Consider the following 23,305-nt stretch of genomic DNA (forward strand, 5'->3'; position numbering starts at 1 on the left):
TGGGATTGACATGTATACACTAATATGTATAAAATAGATAACTAATAAGAACCTGCTGTATAAAAAATAAATAAAATAAAATTCAAAAAAACAAAAAATAAAAAAACTCAATGCTCTGCCACTCATCAGCAAACGTGTGTGGAATATTGAAAAAAAAAACAGCACAATATTAGACCTTTCTTCCCATCAATAAGTGGAATCTAGTTCTGTATCTCCTGAATCAGGGACTTGCTTTGGTCAATGAGACATTAGCAAACAGGACACAAGGAGAGGCTGGAAAAGTGGTTGACACTGGGGCTTGCCTGCCCTTTCTTGCTTCTCCTGGCAGCCCTGCAATGACCATGGAAATGAGTCCACACTAGCCTGCTGGAGAAGCCATTTGAAGGAGAACCAAGGCATCCCAGGCTTCCATCTGCCAGACATGTGAATGAGGCCATCCCAGACCATCAAGGCCCAGTCAATCCTTCAGCTGACTGTGGCCACACAAGTGAGCTCAAAAGAAACCAGCTGAATAACCACCCAGTTGAACTAAGCCCAAATAGCCAACCCATTGAATCAAGGGTGAATAAATGGATGTTATTTTAAGCTACAACAGTTTAGGGTGGTTTGTTACACAGCAAAGGCTGATACACTGTCTTTGGAAAGAGACATGTGAGTTCACAAAAGAGCAGCCACCAATCCCACGTAGGCAAAGACTACTATACTGGTGTGGTCACCGTATATATTTCAATGTCACAAATTCTACTTTATTTACCAAAAAATCCACCAGGTGGTGGCAGTTCTTCATCCTTGTAGTTCAAGCCTGAACTTAAACTAGAGGTACAGGCTAAGAAATCAACTTGTATCTCCACTTTTTTTTTTTTTTTTTTTTTTTGGCTATGCCATGAGACTTGTGGGATCTTAATTCCCCAACCAGGGATCAAACCTGTGCCCCCTGCAATGGAAGCATGCAGTCCTAACCACTGGACTGCCAGGGAATTCCCTCCACTTTAAAAATAATATATAGAACCTGATAACAGTGAAAAAAATAAGATCTACCATTTATTAAGATACTGGTTCTAAATTCTTCACATATTTGTCATTTAATCTTCACAGCATTCTCCACAAGATACCTACCTTGCCCTATTATTATCCACACTTTGCAGAGGAGGGAGCTGAGGCTCAAGAACACTACACCTCTTGCCTAAACTGCACAGTTGATTAGGGGTAGAGCCAGGATGCAAATCCATTTCTGACTCTACAATTAATTGCTACATGGGACTGACACCCAGCCCAGCCACAGCAAGTTGCTTCTTCTCTGTGTGCCTCAGTTTCCTCACATGTAAAATGAAAAAACAGAACTAACCCAGACTTTAGGGCTCCAAAGATGAGGTTCAGGATCAACCATGATCTCATATAACTGTAGGCATAATCTTTGGGGTAAATATGTTTTGGGGATTGTGAGAAGGGTTCAGCTTCACTAAAATTCCCAAAGGGGTCAGTGATCCATTAAGAAACAATTAACAATATGTTCTTGAAGGCCCTTTCCAGGGTTCAAGTGTCTTTTCAAGTTGAATCAACCAGTCCCACAGATGCTGCAATTATGCAGAAAGGAAGCGAGCTTTGACAGCAAACAGCATTAGGTATAATTCCAACCATTCATCAGCAGCTCTGAACAGTGGTCACTGATAAGCATTCCAGGCCACAGTGGTGTGTCTTTCTATCACACCCGCACCCTTACCAGAGAACTAGACCAGTCCTGGGCTTGTCCCAGGCATCACGATGCATCAGGGATGTTCCTTCACCCCTGCCCCATGAGAGGTTCTGCGCCTACAGCTTTGACCTTCAGCCCCTAACTACCCACATACTGAGAAAGCAGTTATTGATAACGAGCCACAAGAAAAATCTACAGTGCCTCTGTCAGAAGCATGCCCTGCCTAATTTTCCAGGAGTCTGGTTCATGGTGGTGGCTTCTGGTCTCTTGACATTTCCCTGCATGAGCCACTGTCCCTCATAATGTCACTGCTCCAACTGCTTCTGAACCCCAGCATGAGCCCCAGTCTCTATACTGTACCCAGATCCTAGCTCCCTCAGCCTCAGCCTCCTGTGGCCAATGCTGGTCCTACCTGCCTCTGAGACTTCAAGCCACATTGATACCCAAAGCACCTACAGCCGCTGGCCCTGGTTCTCCAGAGATTCCTCTTATCCCAACAGACTGGTTAACTCCAAGCCTGTTATAAACTCTGCTGTGTTAATGGAGAAAGTTTGCAAACTTTTCCTTTGGGCAGTGGAATTGTTTGTCAAGCAACATCTTCCATAGACACTTAAGATATGAAACACGTCAAAGCTGAGCTGGGGGGACTTCCCTGGTGGCACAGTGATTAAGAATCCTCCTGCCAATGCAGGGGACATGGGTTCGAGCCCTGGTCCAGGAAGATCCCACATGCCGCAGAGCAACTAAGCCCGTGCTCCACAACTACTGAGCCTGCGCTATAGAGCCCGCAAGCCACAACTACTGGAGCCCACGTGCCACAACTACTGAAGCCCACACACCTAGAGCCCGTGCTCCACAACCAGAGAAGCCACCACAATGAGAAGTCCGTGCACCACAAGGAAGAGTGGCCCCTGCTCGCCACAACTAGAGAAAGCCCGCACACAGCAATGAAGACCCAGCACAGCCAAAAATTAATTAATTAATTAATTTTTTTAAAAAAGCTGAGTTGGGATGGGGCTCAGAATCCCCCCCTGCTCCACCCTCTACTCACTTCTTCCACCCCCTCCCCCCAGAATCTTTTGATACTGTCGGGGGCCTTAGGGAATCTGGGAGAAAGTTTTAAAACATTGGAATGGTGGAATCATTATCTCTATGAGTACGTGTGTTTGTGTGAGGTAGGAAGGAGAGATGGGGGAAGGGAGGGGTGGGGAGGAAAGAAAAAGAAAGAAAAACCAAGACAAAAGAGAGGCATAGACTGTGAGGTGATGAAAGCCTGAATTGGGGACATGAGATGAAACCAGAGAAGGGAACCTAGATTGTAAAAAGAAAGAAAAATGAAATTACATGTTACAAAGGAGAAAGCATCTAAAAGGAGAAAGAATTGGCTGCACCAACAGGAAAGCTGGAGAACCCCCCCCTTAGTTGTGTCCAGCTTGGAGAGAGCCCCTGGACACTCAGGTACCTGGGGTAACTTGTGCAAGAGCAAGTGAGATGTGAACGTGGGGAGATGTGTGATCAATGGTCGAGAAGGTCTTAGTGAGCATCACACTTGAGGGGGGGGGGCGTGCAGCATCCTGATGAAGCGGGTAACAAACATCTGGACAAGTACCAGCCATCACTAGGTACTAGAAGGTGGAGCCCTCTAGAAGGACCAGATGCAGGCTCTGCCTTCGAGTTCATAGTCCAAAAGGAAAGATGCCCCAAATGCCCACGTTTGAGATGCCCATCACCCTCATTATGGCCTCCTTGTTCTAATCCTCTGATAGACTGTTTGCAAAACTGGCTGCCTCAATTCCTCTCCCTTGGGTAGTCCCTTCCCCACAGTGACTCTGGTCTGAGCCAAGTGGCTTGCTTTGGCCAAGAGGACATCAGTAACATTACACAAGCAGAGGCTTGAAAAGTGCTTGTGTATTGTAACTTGCCTTCTCTGACTGTTCTTGGGAACCCTGCAACCACCACCATGTGAACAAGTCCAGGCTAGCCTGCTCGACGATGACAGCACTGCAGCCTACTCATCCCTATCGCCCAGGTGACACTGAGCCAATAGCCAGAGCCATGGTCATCCCAACCTATTCAGTCCCGGCCCAGCTGACCTAAACCAGAAGGACTACTCAGCTGACTCACAGAATCATGAGAAGTAATAAACTGTTGTTTTGAGTCAGTAAGTCTTGGGACAGCTTGTTACACAGCAAAAGCTAACTGATACAAATGCAAAGTTGAGTTTCCCTCTTAGAGAAAACAGACCTATCTTAATTTGTTCACAAGCTGTCTTGCAGCTGAGTATTATCTGTAACATGCAATTACAGCCTAAATTTACAGCTTAAATCTGTTAGGCAGGGTGAAAAAAAATTAATCTTATCAGCTGACAGTAGAGTCTTGTAGAGGGACCTGCATCTTGTGGGAGACCTGCAGGTAATCTGGTACACATGCTCAAACCTCACATGGGTGGGGGAAATCAAGGGAAAGGGGTCAGTTTCTCCAAGTGGGATGGCCCCAGGAGAGGGAACAGCCCGGCAGGGAGGTGGGTGAGAGCAAGGATTCAGCCGGGCAGGATCTCAGGCCAAGAAGCAACCATGAGAAGGGAGACCCTTGAGAATTAACATCTCAAGGGGAGGATGCTAGACTTCCTGAGGTCACAGGAAAGAGACAGGCACCAAGTTTCTCCATATCTCAAGGCCTGAGTGGCCTCAGCTGACATCTGGATAACATCTGCTATACAACGAACCCATGTCCAGACCAGAAAGCAGCAGCCCCAGCAGGAGGCTTTAGACAGACTCTTCCATAATAACAAACTCACGAACAGCCACATGGTTCAGCTGTGGCTCATGCTCAGGCAGAGATACGCACATTCACCCACTTAAAATAACCCTTAGTGCATTTTTAGTATATGCCAGATACCACACTATTGCTTTACACATATTAATTCCTGCGATCCCATAAGAGACCCTTGGGTAGGTACTACCATCATCCACTGTGCAGTTAGAGGGAGTTGCTTCAACGCTCTCCCAGCATTCCTACCTCACTCAGGGTCAAAGCCAAAGTCACCTCCCTGTCTTCTCCCCCTCCCACTCCAGTCCTCACTTACTAAGCTCCAAGCACACTGGCCTCCTTGCTGCTTCTGGAACATGCCAAGAACCTCCTCCTGGTCTGTGTTCTTGCCAGGAACACCTTCTCCCAGAGAGCTCACAGCCCACTTCTCACCTCCTTCGGTTCTTTACGCAGAAGCCACCCGATCGGAGAGGCCTTTTCTGGCCACCTAAGCTCAACTTGGAGCCCCCCTCCCCAGCTCCACATACAGTACTTGCCACCGTCTGACATACTCTATGTTTTAGCGATTCATCCTTCTTTGTCTACCTGCTCCACAAGGACGGGGATTTGTGTCTGTCCTGTGCACTGCCACGTCCTCAATGCCCGGAACAGTGCATGTGCTAACTGTTCAACAAATATTTGGTGAATGCAGGAGAGGAAATCTAAGTAGGCAGCTCCGATACCTGCCCAGAGTTCCCAGCTGGTAAGTAGCAGACGCTGGATTCCAACCCAAGCCGCCCAACTCTGAAGTCCTCACCACTGCTGCCCCTTTCGCATATCACGTCCCTGCGCACATTCAGGAAAGCACTACCCACTCACACTTGTGAGCGCAGGCACACCCCTCACCGCCCACCTGCACACTGAGGTCTGCCCCAGCCTCACCGCCCCACAGCCCCAGGCTCCAAGCCCCACATACAGGAACTTGCCGTCCGTCTGTGAGCCTGAGTAGAGTTTGCGCTCCGCCTCCTCGCGCGTCAGGCTTTTGTGGTACCAGGGCATCCGCTCGTGAGCCGTCGTGGCAATGAGCTTCTCCACCTGAGGGGCCTGGCTGATGATGGCCTGCTCCAGGGCCTCGCCCTAGGGAAGAACGGGAGGGTGAAGACTTGTGTCTCCAAGTAGGCGGCCACAGGACACCTCTTCCATCTCCTGGACCCTCCCAGTTGCCTCTTCCACATGAGACAGCCCACCCACCCAGGCGCACCTAGGGTGTGAGTCACTTAGGCTGTTAATGAAAGCCACGCCCCCTCATCTCTACGGTCCCGACCCAAGCCATCCAGGCCCCGCCCATCCAGGGCCACGGCCCCAACCACATCTCCAGCTTGAAGATCTGACACTGGTAATTGCAACCCGTGGTGCACTGCATGTTGTCGAAGACCACAACCCACCGCCTCTGCCGGCCAACCTACCCCAGAGCACCGCCCCCACCATCCTCTCAGGACCCTCTCCCAGCCCAAGCCTCGCCTCCTCTGGACTCAGCGTGACCTCCACCTACCCCTACCTCCACTTTGCCATCTGCCTCGGACAAGCACCATAGCATCGCTCAGGCCCCTGCCTCCGAGGCCTCCTCCCAGGCCCGCCCCCAGTCAGGCCCCAACCCTCCAGCATCTAAAACGGGCGCAGCACAGCATCATACAGGCTGGCGAAGACCACCACTCTCCCCCAGTTCCATTGCTCCCTCGGCCCCAAGGGCCCGCCCTTCCCGGCCCCGCCTTCCCAAGGCCCGCCCCCTCCGGTCACGCCCTCCCAAGACCCGCCCCTTCGGCCCCGCGCTCTCACCTCTAGTTTCCAAGTCTGGCGCACGTAGTCGCGCACCATGGCATCGCGTAGGCTGTCGAAGACCCCGGGCTGCGGCTCGAGCCCCGACGGCCGGTTGCACGGCTTGCGCAGGTTGCAGGGCAGCCCGTCTGGGTCGCGCGAATAGAACTCGCAGAGCTCAGCGGGGCCGCAGTGCGCCTTTCCGCCCGCAATAGCGTAGGTGCCGTTGAGCTGGCGCTCGACGGGAAAGTGGTGGAAGCGCACGTCGTGCACGAGCGAGAGCACATAGCCGCCCAGAGAGCGCAGGCACTGGCGCAGCAGGAAGAGCCCGTCGGCCATGCCCGCCAGCTTCAGGTGCTCCTCGGCCTCGGCGCGCGAGATGCTGCCGTAGAAGAAGGGCAGGTGCGCCGCGGGGTCCGGCATCGCCGCCGCTGCCCTGAGCAGGGTGCGGGCCCCTGCGCCTCTTCAGACTCTGTGGGTTCAGAGCGGGATTGGGGGCACGTCAGGGCCTCGGTTTCCCTTCCTGAACCCGTCCATTGTACCCAGAGATAGTAGGAGAGGGCCCGCATTAAAGGGCATCCGTGCGGCACAGCTGAGTGTGCCGATCGTGCAGAGCCTGATTTGTGCCGGAGTCAACTTGGAAAGGAGGCCCAGCCTACGGGACTCAGACTGGGGAGTCCCAAACCAGCCTTTGACTTTTCAGACCTAGTACGGAGCGCCCCACTCGCCACCACACAACAGCACCTGGAACCATTCATCCACCTCCCAAACACGTGTTGAATTCTTACTGTGTTTCAGGCTGGAGATATGGGTGAATAAGAGACATGATCCCTGCCCTCCTGAAGATAACAGTCTGAGGGAGAGGGGATGCAATAAACAAGGAGAGACAAAAATAATTACAGATTGAGGTCAGTGTTCTAAAGGAAATAAATAGAGTGAGGTCAAGAGGGAAGAAGCCACTGTAGCTGGGATGGTCACATTCTTTGGGGAGGTAGCATTTGAGCTGAGATCCGAAGGAAAAGGAGGAGCCCACTTCTCAAAAAGCATGGAGGGAAGCACATCAGAGAGAAGGAACAGCAAGTGCCAGGGCCCGGAAGCTGGAACAACTTTGCTCATCAAAGGACCTTGACTCCATTAGCCTTCCCGACTCTTTCCTCTGACCCTTTCCCAGCAACCTTAGAAATTCCCCTTAGCCCTGCCCCCTCTGCCTTCATGAACGAGTGTCTAGAAAGCATAAACTAATCTGAATATCCACTAATAGGGGATTGGTTAAACACATTAGGATTTAACTCCAATGTGAACTGCGATACAGTCATTAAACAAAATGAGGTTTGGAAAGCCTGACCCGGGGAGGAAGAATTAAGGACATTTAGATAAATAGATAATCTGGTGAGGAAGATATCTAACCTGAAATTATCCACCTTCAACTTTCCAGGGTGATGGTGATGTCCAATATCTTGAGAAGCGTTGTGTTACACAGGTGTCTGAATTGCTCAAAATTCAGAGAACGTAAGATTAAATTAATGTGAAAATGAAAAAAAAATTCAGAGAATGTACCAAGTTGAGTTGTTCATTTTATTGTATTTGGGCCCCTCAGTAAAAAAAAGAACCATAAAATATTGAACCCTGGTCAGTGATCTGCGTGCAGAAATATCTAGGTGTGATGGGTAGTGATGACTATAATTGAAAGGCATCCAAAAAATAATGTTGATGGATGGATGGATAAGCAGACTGATAAAGTTGAGTCTTGCTACTCGCAGTATTTCTATAAAGTATTGAATTAGGAAGTACTGAGCCATTGCTTCTAGAAGAAATCCAGTGTTAGTTTCCTTGAAGCCTCTGGTCACAATATTTTCATCAACCGATCAGTACATAACCTTGTCTTATGTACTTCTGTTTAAAGACAGCTTACATAATTATATTGTTGATTCATTAACATTGAGCTCTTGGCCAGCAGCCCTATAACTATAAGCTTACCCAACACATACTTTTTCTGCGAGGCACAGCCCAGCCTTCTTGCACTTAGGAACACTAGACAGCACCTCAGCACTGTCCTTGGGAGCCATTTACACAGTGAAATCACCGACGTAAAGCACAAAAATGTGGTACTAAATAGACTGTGAGAAAGAGACGTATTTACAGTATGAGCTGAATCGAGAAGGCAAAGCATCACCTTGCTCAACCTCAAAGAACCAGCACGTCGGTTGACTCAAATTTCACACCACTCTGCACACGCCCTCCAATGACCGTGAAAGCGCAGCGAGCATTGGTTTTGGGGGTTACAAATAAATTTTAGCAAGTAGGCAAACTGGCAGATATGGAATCCAATAATAATGAGGATTAACTGTATGTGATAAAGCAAACATAGCAAAATGTCCATTGTAGAATCTAGGGGGTGGATAATTTGTACAACTAATTGTTCCCGTTTTCTGTATATTTGTAAGTTTTTAGATAATGTTGAAAACAATTATTTCCCCTTAACAGTTTCTGGTCGTAGTCAGAAGGGCTCCTAGGTATTCATCCTAGAGAAATGGAAACTTACATTCACACAAACACCTGCACGGGAATGTTTATAGCAGCTCTATTCACGACTGCCAAAACGTAGGAACAACTCAAATGTTTCCCAGCAGATGAATAGATAAAGTGTGGTATATCCCTGCAGTGGGACACTACTCAGCCTGAAATGGAAGGAAATGCTGATAAACACATGAATGAATCTCAAAGGCGTCAGGTTAAGTGAAAAGGGCCAGACTCAGAAGGCTACAAACCATATGATTCCATTCAAAACTGTAGAACAGGGTGTGGAGAAAAGGGAACCCCTCTTGCACTGTTGGTGGGAATGTAAATTGATACAGCCACTATGGAGAACAGTATGGAGGTGCCTTAATCACAGTCTGCTCCCCTCACCTCCACCAGGCTGCTCTCCAGCTGCAGGGAGCACGATATCACCACCTGATGGGCACCAGGCAAGCACTTCGTGCCCTCTTCCAGGCTGGGTCCCCTGCGTGATGGACACTGTGACCACCCCCCACACTCTTGGGTCCTTCGCCAACCCCCTGGCTTGCCGCCTTCCTCTCTGACGGCTCCTGCTCTCTCTCCTTCTCCAACCTCCGACCCCTACTTGGGCCATCCCGTCTGTGGCTACCCATGCTGCCGCTCCCACTTGTCTCATCCAGATCTCTCCCCTGAGGTCGGTTTGTGCTGCCATCACCTCCTTTGATCTCCGCCTACTGTGTCTATTAATAAAACCTGAGATCCAGATCTAACTCACACGGAGACTGTGGTTGGCTGAACCCCACAGTCTGTTTCCCACATGAGCTGAAGGTCCGGGATCTGCAAGTTGCTTTTAGGCGATTCTTCCCCAAGGCCTCCGTTGCTCAAGAACCTACTGTGGCTCCCTCCTGCCTACATCATTGAACCAAACTAAATTCCTTGGCCCTCCCTCTGCTCCAGCCAGGCTGCACTATCAGCCTTCCTTCAAAAGCACTTCCATGCAGTGTGCTCCACCGGATATACCCTCCCCACTTCTCTCCACTCCCCCAGTCCAGCCAGCCCTGCCTGGCAGACTCACGGCCCTGCTCCCCACAGGGTATCAGGACCTAAGACAAGGCAGCGGAGAGAGGGTTTGTCCAGGGACCACGGGGAGGGGTGGGGGTAGTGAAGCTGGTCTCTGGGGCAGGAAGCTGTGGCAGGAAACTGTCAACAACACAGTTTGAGAAGCTCCACCCTGTGGTGGCCACAGGTGCAGCCTGGGTAGCCGGAGGCAGATTAGTGCAGAAGCGGGAGTGGGGAGAGGCTGGCCCTTGAGACCCAGTCCAGGGCCAGAAGCAATGATTGGCCATCTCAGACCTGAGTCCAAGGTGTCCCAGAGGCAGAAGCCTTCCCCGTGCATTCTCAGCTTTATGCCCACTTCCCCGTCCCTTTGCCAATAACAACGACAAGAGTAATAACAACAGCTTTCAGAGGAGCCTGGCTGGTCTGCAGCCTCCTGGAGGATCAGATGTTTCTGTCCTGAGCCATGTCCCTGCAGGCTGCACGGCTTTCCTCAGAGACATGTCCACCATGAGACTTCCCCACCCCACTCCTGCCTGGGCTGAGCCCCTCCACCCTGCCCTTGAGCTTGCGAGGTCCTCGTGAGTTCAGAGATGCTCATTTGGCCTTCCCATGGTTTGCAGCTCCACAGAGAGACCACGGGACCCCGGCCTCGCTCTCACAGCCCAGGTCCTGGGGAAAGGGGAGGAAAGTTTGATCCTTGGCTAGAGGGATCTGCCTGAAATTCCACCCTTCAAGCATCCTTTTTGGGGACAGGCAGGGTTAAATTATACCCGTTCCAGACACACAGGATGCCCCAAACATACTTTGAAGGAAAAACGGGTCAAGAGATCAACTATGTTTACAAAAGCTGTGGAAAGCATATTTGCATATTAAAGGCTCTGAGAAGACCTGCCACGAAAGGATGACGCTTTTTAGCTTTGTTTAATCCCCACACCTAAGTAGCAGGGCCTGGAAGTGCTGCTGTTCCACAGAACAGACTCAGCATCCAAAGCCCCAGTTAAATGTCTACCATGAGACACCAGAGGGAAGACTGAGGCAGTCAGGCTGCCAACAGAATGAGAGGATCCAACTGAACTTGGCAGGTCTGGAGGCCCCAGGTGCCACCCACAGCCAGACATCAAGTGTCCCCACCCAAGGAATGGGGGTGCATCCCCTCACTGCCCATGCCTCCTCTCGAGACCCCAAGTCCCCCCTAAAGCCACCCTTCCTGCTCCCCAGTCCACAGGCCACCAACAGAGGCAGAACAGACATTTGTCAGCTAACAAAATGCCATCTTGGTTACATTCCAAGTCACAAAGACAGCAGTTAGCACTGTGCCAGGGATGGCAACAGGCTCCTTATCTGTTTCCTGACACAAGGGCATTAGATCTGATCATGGAATCATGGATCTACTGGGTAGTAGATCCATGGTCCTGGGCGGGGAGTCATGCTCGCCAGACCCACCTGGAACACAGCGCCAGTGAAGGTGCCCAGCGCTGCGGGGCTGCGGGGATTCCGTGAGAGAAGGCTCACCAAGCACTGAGCATGGGGCCTGGCCCACCCTTGTCCTAGCCCGTCCTTTTCTGCTTGCAGCCCTCCAGGACTCCCACGTCACTCAAGGTTAAAGCCCAGGTTCTTACAGCGGCCTTGCCCAATCTGCCCCATCACCTCCTTGCCTTCAGTTACTCCCCACCAGCCACACGGGCCTCCTTATGTTACTTGTTCAGAGCACCGGAACAAATCAGGCCTGGTCCAACCTCAGGGCCTTTGCACTGGCTGTTCCCTTTGCCTGAACACACTTCCCCCAACACCCCTCACTTCATTCGGGTCTCTGTGTAAATGTCACCTCCTCCTCCAAGAGGTCTTCCCTGACCTCCCTCTCTAAAATCGCCTCCCCTTCTCTCTCTATCCCTGACCCAGCATTACTGCTCTTCACCACTGAAAATGTGATGTACTGTCAACTTGTCGCCACAGGATCTTTGTTCCCTGCTAGAATGTAAGCACGGTGAGAGTGGACATGGTCTCCTTCCCCTGCCTATACCAGCCAGGCACATCATAGGTGCCCCATAAATGTTCGTGGTGGGCAGAGGCTACTGATACTGGGGTACCTGGGAAGGTATGCAGCCCACTGTGGTGGGTGGAGACCCCTCTGCAGGTCCTTGGAATTTGGCAGCCTGATGAGGGATGAGGGGCTGTGGGGGCCTCCCTAGGAGAGAATAGTGAATGGAGGACCTAGTGGCTTCCTCCACTAACCAGTGGTGGGAGAGGAGAGGACCAATCGGACCAAGAGATTTCGCACAGGCTGTTCCCTCTGCCTGGAACAGCGGCCACACCCTTCTCCAGGCCACCCTCAGCTGTCCCTTCCACTCAGAAGTGTTCCATGATTTCCCCCCTCCCTCCCAGCTGAGTCAGGCACCTCCTCTGTTCTCCCGGGGCCCCGTCCTCCCGCATCACAGCCCTGGTGGCCACGTATGATCACTGTCTGTTTGCTCCACCGTCTCTGACCAGCATGAGCTCCCCAAGGCCTGTCTTGTTTTCACGATAGCCCCTGCTTCCTCCCGACAAATATTTGTCAAGGGGGCAACAATAACAATAGCCTCTGTACCGAAGACTTTACGACACCTCTTCTGAGCATTATCCAATTTAATCTAATCCTCACCGCAACTCCATCAAGTGGGAACTATTATCCCCATTCCTCAGCTAAAGAAACTGAGGCTCAGAGAGGTTAATGTCATGTTCAGAATCATGTAGCCTGTGAGTGGCAGTCAGGATTTGAACTCAGGTCTCTCTGACCAGCAGCCAGCACTAGCCACTCTAGTGCATGGCCATTAGGAGAATGGAATCCACGGCTCTGACCTGGGTCCCCAGGGGCTCCCACACCTGCCTGGCCCGGGTGTCGCTGCACTTTGAGCTGCCTTCAACTGTCAGGGCAAAGATTGCTGGCCTGTTGGGGGTTGGAAGCAGGTCCTCAGGCCTCAAACAGACCCTATCTGTTGACCAACTGACTGAATAATGCCACGAGAACAGTCCCCACTGCCACCACTCCCCAGCTGCTGGGGTTCTAAGGGTTGTGTAACCCCTGCAAGGAGCTATATCCCTCTCTGGGTGCCAGGCTCTGTGTAAAAGGAGATGGGGAAGGACTTAGGGGACAGAAAAGGTGGGATGAGTCAGGAGGACAGAGCCTGACAGTGGGGACCGCATGGTGCTATCCGTGCATTGTAGGGTGTTTAGCAGCATCCCTGGCCTCTGTCTTACTAGAGACCAGTAACACCCCTTGAGTCACAAGCAAAAATGTCTCCAGATGGCACTGAGTGTCCCCAGCAGGCATGGGGGAGGCAAAACTGGCTCCAGTTAAGAAGCACTTCCTTAACGCTATGCTTTGGGGTGCGGCGGGGAGCAGCCAACATGGAGAGGTCTGGTTGCTGCAGCCCCCAGGAGAGTCTCCAGGAGCTATGAGGCCACCCAGAGCTAGTGATCATAGTTAGGACTTTAGGAATACGCTTATACAGCAGCTACTGTGTACCAGGCACTCTAGAGAAATTCACTCGCCTAATCCTCGAGAGAATGCTGTGTGTACAGGATCTGTGGATCTGGTACCTGGAGACACAGAGAAGGAGGAAGTTGCCCAAGGTCACACGGCACGCACAGTAGGTGGCAGAGCCAGGCCTCAAATCGGCCTCCTGGCTCCAGGGTGTACACGAAACACCATCCAGCTGGGCCGCCTCCCTGCCCAGCGTCCCTGCCAGGGCTGTGTGGCAAGGCTGGAGGACAGGCGACAACAGGAAAAAGCAGCTCTGCACTGGCAGGGGAAGAGCCCTCGCAGGTGATACCCAAGGACCTCCCAGCACAGGAGTACCCGACCCTAATCTCTCAGCAAAGATTTATTAAGCAGCTACTGTGCGCTTGCTGCCCTGGCTAAGAGTGACAAAGCTCATCTTGGGCTGTTCACCACATGAACCCCTGTTCCTTCCTGCCAAGACCCTTTCCTGCTTGGGACACCTTTCCCAACCTCTCACCCAACAGTCAGGAGCCAGGCACCTACTAGTTGCCAACATTTGCATCTGCATTTAACAGATGGGCAAAGTGAGGTTCAGAGAGGCCAAGCAACTTGCCAAGGACACACAGCGGTTGAGCAGGACTCGAGCTGTTTCCTTCGTCACATCTCTGTTTCCCCTTTAACCTGAGCTCCCCTACAAATGGCTGGAACCTGTCCTGGGTCCCCTCATGGGAATCATCCGGCATTTTGATGTTCAAGTTCACAGCCCTGTTGAGCCACCCTCATATTCACGGGCCTGGGGGACAGGGCACACGTTTGCTTTCTCTGGAGTTTTCTCTGCTTCCTGAAGTCAAGGTTGCTGCACTGATGGGGCCCTGCAGGAGGCTAGGGACTGAGCAGGCACCTCTGTGGCCCCTGGATATAGGCGTCCACTACCACTCGGCGGGCCCTCTGGAGCGAGACCTCCTTCCGTCAGGGTGGCCACAGGTCGTGTCTGCTTGCCTTCCCAGCTGGGTGTCACCCACCTCGGTCCTACAGCCCTTCTGGTACCCCAGTGTCCTCCTGACTCTGTCCTCCTTCACCAGACCCAGGCCACCCCTGGAGATGGCGGCTGGGTGCTGCCCCATCTGGGATGACTTACCTGGGGATGTGCTGACGGGTGTGGAGGCACAGGCCACCTGCAAGGTCTCTGGTCCCAAAGCCGACAGACAGCTGGTTCTAGATGAAGAACTGAGGTCCGAGAAACTAACTTGGGCTTATCTGCAGCCCGAGCCCCCAGCCTGAAGCCACCACCGGCTAACCACCCACTCATATACCCTGGCAAGGGGTAAGGAGGTCATACCCCACCAGGGTTTCTCACTTGGGGTGGAGGGGGTGGGGAATCTGAGTCACCCTCTGCCGGCTGCCCCGGAAGCCCCTGCGGTAGCCGTGCTGGCAAGAAAGAGGCAGAAGGCCGGAGGCCAGCCACTCACCTGGACACCCCAGCGGAGCACGGTGGCCAAGCTGGGCAGGGACTGGCCCGGAAGGCCTGATGTGCTCTTGGAAGCGCCTTTCTCTGAAACTCAGCCTGTTTCCTTGATGCGAAGACAGGAAAGGGGGCTGTGTTTGAAGTTTACGTCAAAGTCACAAAGTGCTGTGTTCAAGGAAAATCGCAAGCCATGTGCTCCAGGGAGGGCAGAGGGCACTTCCGGGGCCAAGCAGAGCCTGCCCAGCAGTGGGGGGAATGAGGCGAGCTGCAGGCAGGGGTTATGCTAGAATGATGATCCCAACAGCATCCCCCAAACCTGGAGAGGGTAAGGGAGGGGAGCTGTGTGGCGGAATGGGGGTGGGGTAGTGGCAGTGGGAGGGGGATCCCCAGGACTCATTGGAAACCGGAATGCCCCCACTTTCCCTTCCCAAGGGGACATGGACCCGGGGCCTGTCCCTGGCTGAATTGCTCATATGAGTGATTTATTTATTCCACAGACAGGTTAAAGCCGGGGAGACGAGAAACCTCCCAAATAGGTCCACACCGCAAAGGTCAGAGCACCTCCTGTGTGCCCGACATCAGGTCAACAACGACAGCCCTGTCCCTGCCCTCAGATGGTTCACAGTCTAGACGAGGGGCCAGCTGGGTCACCAGGGAGACCAGGGCTGGGAAGGCAGAAGCCTGGACACTGTGTATACACAGAGGAGCCCGACGCAGCCCGGGGGTGTCAGGGACAGCGTCTAAGAAGGATCGGTCGTGTCGTCAAGACACGGAGGTGGTGTGTCCCCCAGCGCGCACCCGATCCCAGCCCGGCCCCGTGCACCGCACCTGGCTGCAGTACACACTGCACCGCACCTGACCCCCTGCTGCGCTGCTCACCACCTCTTCTTCAGCCTCTCCTCCTCCGCGCTCACCCACCCTCTGACCACTTGACCACGTCTCACATCTGCTCCCTCGGCGGCCCACGGAGCCGTCGGGCTGCAAGGCCGGGCCTGCCCTGGCATCCACTCTGCCCCACCTACCCCCAGTGCCCTGAGGCTTTGGGGGCTCTCTCACCTCTTCAGTGGCTCGTCACCCGTGGGGCCTTGGGGACCTACATGGGCTGTCCTAGGCCCACCGTTGAGACCAAAAAAACCTTTCTTCTCTTGCACCTGCGCCCTGGGGGAAGTGGGTTCAGCTCCCCAACTGGCCTGGCGTTTCCTTCATGCTTTACCCCAGGGCTCCTTTCCTGGGACCCTCTCCCCCAGCCTCTACTACCCCCCAGTTCCCTAAATCCCCCCTCCTACTCAGGAAATCTTTTTTCTAAGCTCCAGGCTGGGTACTTTCCCCCTACATAGATTTCTCCCAAAACTGTTTTCGTTAGAAGACTTCCCTTTCCCCACAGACATCGTGAAATTCAGGATGCAGAATAAAATCTTTGTTTCCATATTGGATGCTCCTTTCCTGGGGTAATGAGAGAAGAATGCCCCAGCAGAGTGAAGAGGAGAGAAATCACAGCATCAGAACCACATAATCTACAATTATAATAGCAGCACTTACTGAGCACTTACTACGTGCCACACAATATTGTAAGCGGTTTACAGTTTAACCCATTGAATCCATTTTCCAGATAAGGTAAGTGAAGCCCAGAGAGTTAAACAACCGACTCCAAGTGGCCAGGCATGATGGGAGCAGGGCAGTCTGGCCCCATAGCCCAGGCCATGGTGGACATGGGAGGAGGAAAGCTTGATTGCAAAATAGCTCCCTGTGGGGCTGGCCTCCCAGAGAGCTGGAAGCTGAGCAGGCTGCCTGTGGGGTGCCCGAGGGGCAGCAGCATTTGGGGCTTGCTGTCTCTGGGGTCTTCGGGCCTGAGGAAGGGGCTCCCAGCCTCTGCAAGGCACTGGCTCAGCAACCCTCTAACCCACTTGCATCTCAGAGACCACGTCCTGAGGGGCCCAGGCCAGCTGGGTGCTCAGACAGTTCTGAGATTGGCCTGCAGATAACGCCATGTGTTTTGCCAAAGTGGAGGGTGATGGATGCGTCTTTTGAATGTGCAGACGAAAGAGCGGATGGAACTGTGGGCTGAGAAAGTTGCGGTGCGTTTGCCCAGCGTGGGTCTCGGTAAATATTCACTCTAGACATGCAAAAAGCCTCGGAAGAATTTGATCACTCACACTCACACCCACCCCACCCCGGGCCCTTGCCCAGCTGGTCCCCGCCTGAACTCTCTTTCCCCACCTCCTCCATTTGGCTCTTCCTTCTCCTCCAGGTCTCTGATTAAATGCAGCTTCCTCCAGGAAGCCTTCCCCATCCTCAGACTGGGTGGGGTGGGACTCTGTGCTGGTTTCACCTGCCCTTGAGCCGGCCAGATTTGGTTCCACAGCCAAAAAGATGCCAGGTCACTGCAGGGGTAACACCCGGCAGGTGGGCCCTGGGGTGGAGGTTTCAGGCTGCCAGAGAAGACTCACATCTCAGCACAGTGATGCCCCCAGGGCCCCTACTGAATTCCCTCCCACCTGGGTGTCTTCAGCCGTGCAGCACCCGCCTTTCCTCTGGGTGGTCAGACAACGTGACATTTACCTCCTTGCTGTTCTTGTCTGGTTCTTCCACTTAGAGCTGAGGGACCTTGAGCAAGTTACTTGACCTCTCTGTGCCTTAGTTTCCTCATTCAGGAAATGAGGATGATAATGGTACCCACCTCATGAGCATTAAAGCAGATGCTCCATTATCGCCATCATCATCATCACCACCATCATCTCTCCATTTCCCCAATTTCGATAGTGTGCTACTGACTGCACATCCAAGGGCAGGAACAGGATTTCCTTGCACCCTCCAGGGCGTAGCTCTTGAGTACAGCATCCTTCCAAGAGCAATTTAGGATTCTAAGGGTTGAAAGTGACACCCCCCCCCAAAAAAAAAAATTAATCCAACCTGGCTTAAGTCAGAAGGGAATCAATTTGCTATAGCAGCCACATGCTGTGCCCTCCTCTGGGGGTCATCAAATGGACCGCTCTTGGGGGTCATCAAATGGCCCGTTCTTCTTAAACATCCAAACCGCAATGACAATGTCATCTCTTCAGATAGGCCTTCGGGGGCTCCCTATTTATTCAACACTGAGTACCTACTCTATGCCACACTCTGTTCTAGGCGCTATGGAGCTGCTGTCAACAACACAGATGAAAATCCCTTCTCTTGTGGAACTGACATTCTAGTGGGGGAGACAGAGAAGTAACAAAATAATCAAGTATTCCATAGGGTATATCAGGTGGCTCCAAGTGCTAAGGAGTGAAATAAATCAGGAAAGGGTAGAAGAGGTCATAGGTGTGTGAATTTGAACAGAGGGGTCAGGGCAGGCCTCACTGAGGGGATAACCTGTGAGTCGAAACTTGAAGGAGATACAGGAGGGATCCATGGAGATATTGGGGGAACAGCATTTCAAGCAGAGGGATCGGCAGGTGCCAAGGCCCTGGGGCAAGACTGGACCTCTGTGAGGTGGGGATTGTCTTGTTCCTGGCTGCATCCCGAGCAACTAGAGTGGCAGCTGGCACATAATGGAGTTTAACAAATATAGCATATGATGGATGAAAAGCTCAGGTATGGGCTTCAGGAACAACTTACTTAAGGCTCAAATGATGGCCTCAGGGTTGTTACCTCCTCTATCTGTTGACTTTATTCTCAGATAACTTTTCTCCCCGGGGTGGGGGGGGGTGGGGGTCCAAGATAACAACTCAGCTTCAAATCCCACTCAGGAGAAAACATCTATTTCTCAGTATTCCCAGCAAAAGCTCCATCACAGCTCATTGGCTGAGTGGATCACATGTCCATCCCTTACCAAGTCCCTGAAACCAGTGGACTGGATGTGAGAGTGGCTTAGGACCCAGTCGCAAAGCCCATCCACACCACACTGAGACCGGGGAGAAGAACCCAAAGGGAAGTTGGAGGCTACGGCTGGAAGGATGCTGGACAGGGAAAACCCACAGTTTTGCAGAACAATCATAACAGCTAGGATTTATTTATTCATTTATATTGAGCACTCCTGTGTGTTGACCCCAGCTAAGGTGCATTTAATGCTCACAACAGCCACATGAAGCAGGTTAGCCCCGTTTTACAGATACTTGAAACTGAGGCCAAGAGGAAACTGAAGCTTGAGATTTCACAGCTAGTAAATGGCAGAGCCTGAGGTCTGCTGGCTCAAAGGGAGCCCAGAGCCTCCACAAGGCTCAGCCCTGAAATCTCCTGTGCTGTGTGGTGGCCACCCTTCACCACGCCAGGGCCAGGCTGGCTGGACCAACCACTGAGCTGGAGGTGGAAGCCCTGAGCAAACTGGGAACACAAAGGAAACCGCCTCTTTGATAGAGAAAGAGGGAGAGACCGCTCAGGGCAGGCTCCCAGTGGGCCCACGGGGCTGGGGAGGCCGCTGGTGCAGGCTAGAGGCACATGACCCCAACTTGTTTCTCAAATGGAAGCTGAGGTAGGGGTAGGAGGCAAGTGGGAGGGTGGCCTGGCCTCTCAGGTCTGGGGTCCTGAGAGGTCTGGATGAGGACGGAATGAGGACAGGCGTACAACCTGTCGGGAGCTCAAGGAAGAATCTGGTATTTATGGTGTGCCTGCTGTATACCCGAGCCCTGACAGCCACATCTCCTTCCAAGCTCAGGAGGACACCAGCAGCCTGCTGTCGGGAAGCTGATCCACGTGCTCTCCTCGGCATCCCCAGCACCCAGCCCAGCACAGTGCCTGGCGCACAGTAAGAGCTCAAAAAGTGTTTGCTGAATGAACCACCCAACAGCCCCGTAAAGGAGGTAAATTCTTACCCCCATTGCCAAGAGGAAACTGAGGCTCAGAGAAGCATTGGGGTCCAGCTGGGCCCAGCTTCCCTGGGGAGCATGACTGGGAAATGCCGTAGCGGTGAAGTCTGGAGCAGATGGACCTCAGGTGGAAATGGCTGGCCAGGCACTCAGAGACCTATGCGGCAGCTGCCCCCCTGGGGTAACCAGGGCCCTGCTTTCACAGAACCTTTGCTCCTCCCCTCTCTAGCCTCAGTTTCCTTGTCTATGAAATGGGAATGATCGTGCCCACCCCATGACTGAAGCGGGTAGATCACAGAGGCCAAGGGCAGGGCCATGCTATCTCCCAGCAGAGCTCTGGGAGGGCGTGTGAGTCGGGATGTATTTGCCCCCAGGGCACTGTGTCTGGCACAGGGAGGTGCCCACTACATGCTTGCTTGAGTGGGGACCAGGCTCAACAAATAACACTGTTGTTGGTGCTGCTGATGCTGACTAGGGAGAGCACCTCCCCCACCCCTCTGCCACATTCGCCAAGTCTCCCCGTTCTTCCCCAGCCCCCTCCTTCTTTATTCCTTCCCCCCTCCTTGCTCCCACCCCCCTCCTCCATCCAAGTCTTCCCCCTCCATCACCCCATTCCTCTACTCTCCCACCTACACCCCCTTATTGCTTTTTCCTCCCCCACCCACCCCCCTCTTTATTTTTTCTCCCCTTCCCCACCCTCCTGCTTTATTCTTCCCGAGCCCTCCTCTTCCCCATTTTGTCAGGAACCCCTTCCTCTCTCATCCCTGCCCTCCACCTTATTCCACCCCTTCCCCCTCCCACACCTTATTCTCTCACCCCCTCCCACCCAATGCTTCTCCTCTCCACCCCCAACCCCACCCCCTGGGTGCTAGGCCTGGCTGGCAGGGGGGTTTTACAGAAGGCTCTCAGGAAGTGCCTTCCCCTCACCTCCTTCCACGGTCCCTCCCTCCCTGGTGGTGAGGGCTTCTGGGGGGCTGCTGAGACCAGCATAAGACGGGCCCAGGGCTCCCCACCAGCTGTCGCCAGGAAACTGCAAACCTGCCAGCCACAAACCACAGGGTCTGCCCCACCACTGTGTGCTTCCCTTGACGCCCTAAACACAATCCCCCACTCTTCACTGCCTCAATCCCCAGAGTCCCTCCAGCCGAATCCTACGTGCCCTCAAGACACAAGTATCAGAGACAGTTCATATGGCCAAGTGTTTGTTTCTAGGACTGCCACAATAAATTACCACCAACTGGGTGGTTTAAAACAACAATAATTGGGCTTCCCTGGTGGCGCAGTGGTTGAGAGTGCGCCTGCCGATGCAGCGGGCACGGGTTCGTGCCCCGGACCGGGAAGATCCCACAGGCCGCGGAGCGGCTGGGCCCGTGAGCCATGGCCGCTGAGCCTGCGCATCTGGAGCCTGTGCTCTGCAACGGGAGAGGCCACAACAGTGAGAGGCCTGCGTACCGCAAAAAAAAAAAAATAATAATAATAATAATAATAAAACAATAATTTACCATCACATTCTGGAGGCCACACGTCTGAAATCAAGGTGTCATCAGGGCATCTAGGGGAGGCTAGGGGAGAAATACTGTTGTGGTCCGGGAGCCACACGCCTGGAATCGAGTTCCCCGGTGAACGCGACCCGTGTCCCAACAAAGGACACCCGAGAATCACCACACAATCCCAGTTCAAAGTCGGGACAAAAGAATATCGAAACCGACTTTGAATTCCCAAGGAGGAATCGCGGCGTCCCGGGACTCCTCCTGACTCCAGGCTTAACGTCGCGTCTGACAAGCCTTAACGGAGTCCCCTAGTTTCTTGCCGGCAAGCCAAGGGTCGCAAACTTACCCGAAGAAGGAACAGGCGGTGGCTTCAGAGGAGGGACCCTGTTTCAGGTCTTTAACCTCCACTGTCCGATCCCGGACGAGCCCCCAAATGTTGCAGTCCGGGAGCCACACGCCTGGAGTCGAGTTCCCCGGTAAATGCGACCCGTGTCCCAACCAAGGACAACCGAGAATCACCAACACCAAGTAGAAAGATTAGCAAAGGATTTATACAAGTACAAGTATAGAAGCTTACACAAACTGTCCGGACAGGGTCCCACTCGGAGAGAAGTGAGTGAGACCCCGACTAACAGTCGGGCGAGGCCTTTTATACCCTTCACAGGACGGGAAGTTCCCAAGGCGGGAGGGAGCTGTTTAATTTTGAATCAGCCAATCAGGAACCCGGTTCTTCCTGCCCCAAGCAAGTAAGCAAAGCAAGTTTCTTACAGAAGTCAAAATGTACCGTTAGCCCTGAAGCTGTTCTTCCGTTTCTTTCGTCACAATACTTTACCTCTTCCAGCTTCTGGGGGCTGTCAGCAATCCTTGGCTTCCTCAGCTGTGCCCACATGACTCCAATCTCTACCTCTGTCTTCTCTGCATGTCTATTCCTCTTCTGTCTCTTATGACACTTGTCCTTGGATTTAGGACCCACCCAGGTGATCCAGATTATCTCATTTTAAGATCCTTAATAACATCTGTAAAGACCCTTTTTCCAAAGAAGGTAACAGGGTCTAGGGATTTGGATGTGGACATACCTTTTTAGGGGCCACCATTCAAATGTACTCAGGCTATGTCCAAGCTAGAGCTATGTTAACTCAAAGGGAGATAGAGCAGCTATTAAAATTTCAGTTCAAAAGATACAGAGAACAAACTAATGTTTACCAATGGGAAGAGGGGGGGCGGGCAATATAGAGGTGTGGGTGTGGCACATACAGTGGGCACTGAACTACATTGAATTCAGTCTTTCTTTTCTTTCTTTTTTTTTCCAGAAGAAACATCTCCCATCCCTAAAAGCAAAGGGGGAAATGATTTACTCTCTGCAAATTGGTTAATATATGTGAAGTGCTGGGCCTAGTGTCTGATTCACAGAGATGTAGTCATTATTACCCAGTGACAGGGCATTTTATGCAAGTCATTTCACGTTGACTCTGTTACTTGCCCTTTACAACTCTGCAATGTAGGCAAGGCAAACCTTAGGCTGCCCATCTTGTAGAAGAGGAAACTGAGGCCCACAGAGGGGAGATGAGTTGAGGTCTCCCAAGAGTGGCCCAAGGTTCATCCAGTTACATTATTACAATGCCTCTCTGTGGAGAGGAAGGCCAAGGCAGGGCTGGGATAAGACAGATCTCTGAAAGAGGTGTCACAAGTGGGATTTGGGGGTAGACTAGCTTTTTAGAAATGCTAGGCAAAACATTCTCTGACGTAAATCGTACCAATGTTTTCTTAGGTCAGTCTCCAAAAGCAATAGAAATAAAAACAAAATGAACAAATAGGACCTAAGCAAATTTACAAGCTTTTGCACAGCAAAGGAAACCATAAACACAATGAAAAGACAACCTACAGAATGGGAGAAAATATTTGCAAACAATGTGACCGACAAGGGCTTAATTTCCAAAATATATAAGCAGCTCATACAACTCAACAACAACATCAAAAAACAACCCAATCAAAAAATAGGCAGAAGACCTAAATAGACATTTCTCCAAAGAAGAAATACGGGTGGCCAATAGGCACATGAAAAGATGCTCAACATTGCTGATTATTAGAGAAATGCAAATCAAAACTACAATGAGGTACCACCTCACACCAGTCAGAATGACCATCATGAAAAAGTCTACAAATAACAAATGCTGGAATGGGTGTGGAGTAAAGGGAACCCTCCTACACTGTTGATGGGAATGTAAGTTGGTGTAGCCACTGTGGAAAACAGTATGGAGGTTCCTCAGAAAACTAAAA

The 23,305-nt window shown here is 52.2% G+C and overlaps 1 protein-coding gene across 1 annotated transcript in view; it reads right to left on the reverse strand.

Moving 5' to 3' along the window:
• The window catches only part of ZAP70 (zeta chain of T cell receptor associated protein kinase 70), a 25,521-nt gene extending 18,836 nt beyond the window's left edge, over positions 1-6,685 (reverse strand). The window contains exons 1-2 of the mRNA XM_007470225.1: positions 6,278-6,685; positions 5,418-5,578 (exon numbers count right to left, since the gene is read on the reverse strand). Coding sequence (XP_007470287.1) covers positions 5,418-5,578; positions 6,278-6,679 — 563 coding nt within the window. The 5' untranslated portion in view covers positions 6,680-6,685. The remainder of the gene's footprint in view (positions 1-5,417; positions 5,579-6,277) is intronic.
• Positions 6,686-23,305: the final 16,620 nt, after the last annotated feature.

This window comes from Lipotes vexillifer, unplaced genomic scaffold (genome assembly GCF_000442215.2).
Source record: "Lipotes vexillifer unplaced genomic scaffold, Lipotes_vexillifer_v1.1 scaffold1139, whole genome shotgun sequence".
NCBI classification, from domain to species: Eukaryota; Metazoa; Chordata; class Mammalia; order Artiodactyla; family Lipotidae; genus Lipotes; species Lipotes vexillifer.